General features: G+C 37.5%; 1 protein-coding gene across 1 annotated transcript in view; it reads right to left on the minus strand.

The window, feature by feature from the left end:
- LOC102851582 (alcohol dehydrogenase E chain-like) overlaps positions 1–1,424 on the minus strand; it is a 49,685-nt gene extending 48,261 nt beyond the window's left edge. Inside the window, exon 1 of the mRNA XM_006893105.1 lies at positions 1,371–1,424. Within this exon, the coding sequence (XP_006893167.1) occupies positions 1,371–1,424 (54 nt within the window). The remainder of the gene's footprint in view (positions 1–1,370) is intronic.
- Positions 1,425–2,203: the final 779 nt, after the last annotated feature.

Here is a 2,203-nt window from a genome sequence, read left to right on the forward strand (position 1 = left end):
AACGAACTGGGGAGGAGGGTAGAGAGAATGGTGCAGCAATGAAGGAATGAAAACCCCAAATCCCTGTAAATGTTCATTAAAGCTAATAAAATTTAGTAATAAAAAATGTAATTTCTTGATCAAACACACTTAGAACTTTAGATTTAGAAATTATTTGCTTGGAGTAAACTATCACCGTGACTACAGAGCATTTATTCAATATAGGAATGAAAGATTGCAATGAACACTGATGCTATAGACCTTCTTGTCACAATATATGTGAATAGATGATTTCCATCATAAACAAGCATGCATTGACTATGTAACATATAGTCTATGTCTCTAGACATTGTTCCTAATTTAGGTATAACTTGAAATAATTAAATAGTAGATTAAAAAAATTGTATTAATGCAAATATAGCTCCAAAAACAAATTCCTTATAGCTTACTTTTCCTGCGGTGCTGCTGGTGCTCATTTTGTTTCTTTTTCTGTGAGGATCAGGAGATTAGTGAATTCTTACTGACTGCTGGATGGCAAATTAGAGATATTGTTCATTGACCTTGTTTGCTCAGGCAACTCTACACACATGTCTTGTTAATCTCTAAGCCATTCAAATCAGCATATTTAGCTTTAAATAAACAGGACAGATCAAACTCTTTGTAGTCTAGTCAGAACTGACACAGAGCTGACCCTTAATTGGATTTCTCTTGATTATGGCCTAACAGCTTCAGGTGAAGCAAGGATATATAATTTCTTTCAATGTGAATATTGTTTCCGCGTAATTGATAAAAAATACTCTTCTTTCTATCTCTTAGAGTGGTAGTTGAAGTTTATTTGAGAGTTTTTAACTTTTCAAGAAGAGCATTTTATTGTTATTACTTTCTCTTTTTGGGTTGTTTCACTTGCATCCTAAAATTTTTGACATGTTGTTGTTGTTATGTGCCGTCGAGTCGCTTGCGACTCATAGCGACCCTATGTACAACAGCCCTAAACTCTGCTCTGTCCTGTGCCAATCACACTGTCTCTGACATTCCCATCCCAATTATCCCAGTCACTGAATCAATCCACCTCATAGAGAGCCTTCCTCTCCTACACTGTCCCTCCACCCTCCCAAGCATGATGTCCCTCTCTAAGGACCGGTCTCTCCTCACAACATGTCCAAAGTATGTTAGATGGAGCCTCAGAATCCTTGCCTCCAAGGAGCCACCCGGTTTAACCCTTTCCAGGACAAATCTGTTTGTTTTCCTAGTAGTCCATGGTATTCTCAATACTCTTCTCCAGCACCACAGCTCAAAGACATCAATTCTCCTTCTGTCCTCCTTGGTCATTGTCCAACTCTCTGATACATAACAGGTGACTGCTGGTCTGTTATCATACATAGTTGTAATACATCAATTTGTATCCTGTTGATTCCTGGAGTCCGAGTTTTTGCTAACACCTTCATTGTAGCTTTAAATTCTTACTTCATTTCATTGGCTCTTGATTGTATTGTACTTCTTGAAATATTTCTGTGTCAGCCAAGTTTTTTTTTTAACAGTGATTCTGTGTATTCTCTGTATCTTCTTTTGATGTTTTTGGGATCATTCAAGATTTTGCTCATAGCATCTCTTCTTAGTCAAGTCTAATCAGAAGAAAGCAAAGGCTACTGAACCAGTGTTCAGAACTCAACATTATTTGAAATATTCACATTCCATACAACATCTTGAGTCCATGATATTAAACAACTCTCTATTTGTAAGTTTTAATTTTTCTTTCCTAGAATTCATGTTTATCTGTCTTCAAACCCACATAAGTAATACAGAGTTCCGTTTTTCCAAAGACTGCATTAAGCTCTAACTTTGCCATCTGTCTCTTGGAGTTAGATAGGAGGAAAGAAGAGACAGGACAAATGAGGTGGTGTAGAGAGAGCTAATATTCAGAGAAAAATGTCAGAATCAGCACTTTTCTTTTCCTCATTGCAGAGTAGTCAGAAGACCAAGCATTTCCAGCAACGGTCACAGTAGAGGTCACTGTTCCTGCCCTTTCTGCTCCAGTAAATAACCTTCAGGACTGACTGAGCATCCCCCTGTTCTAGACCAATGCTGGTAGTGGGAGTGGCAGTGAGGAATAAGAGAAATTTCTACCTGTACCAATGGACAGGAAAAGAAAGAAGTTATGGTTTGGACTCAGGCAGATACTATTCATTATTGTAACTCAGAATTTACTGTTCAAAAGGACTTTCCT

Source organism: Elephantulus edwardii, unplaced genomic scaffold (genome assembly GCF_000299155.1).
Source record: "Elephantulus edwardii isolate Elephantulus edwardi_28Jun2011 unplaced genomic scaffold, EleEdw1.0 scaffold00122, whole genome shotgun sequence".
NCBI lineage: Eukaryota > Metazoa > Chordata > Mammalia > Macroscelidea > Macroscelididae > Elephantulus > Elephantulus edwardii.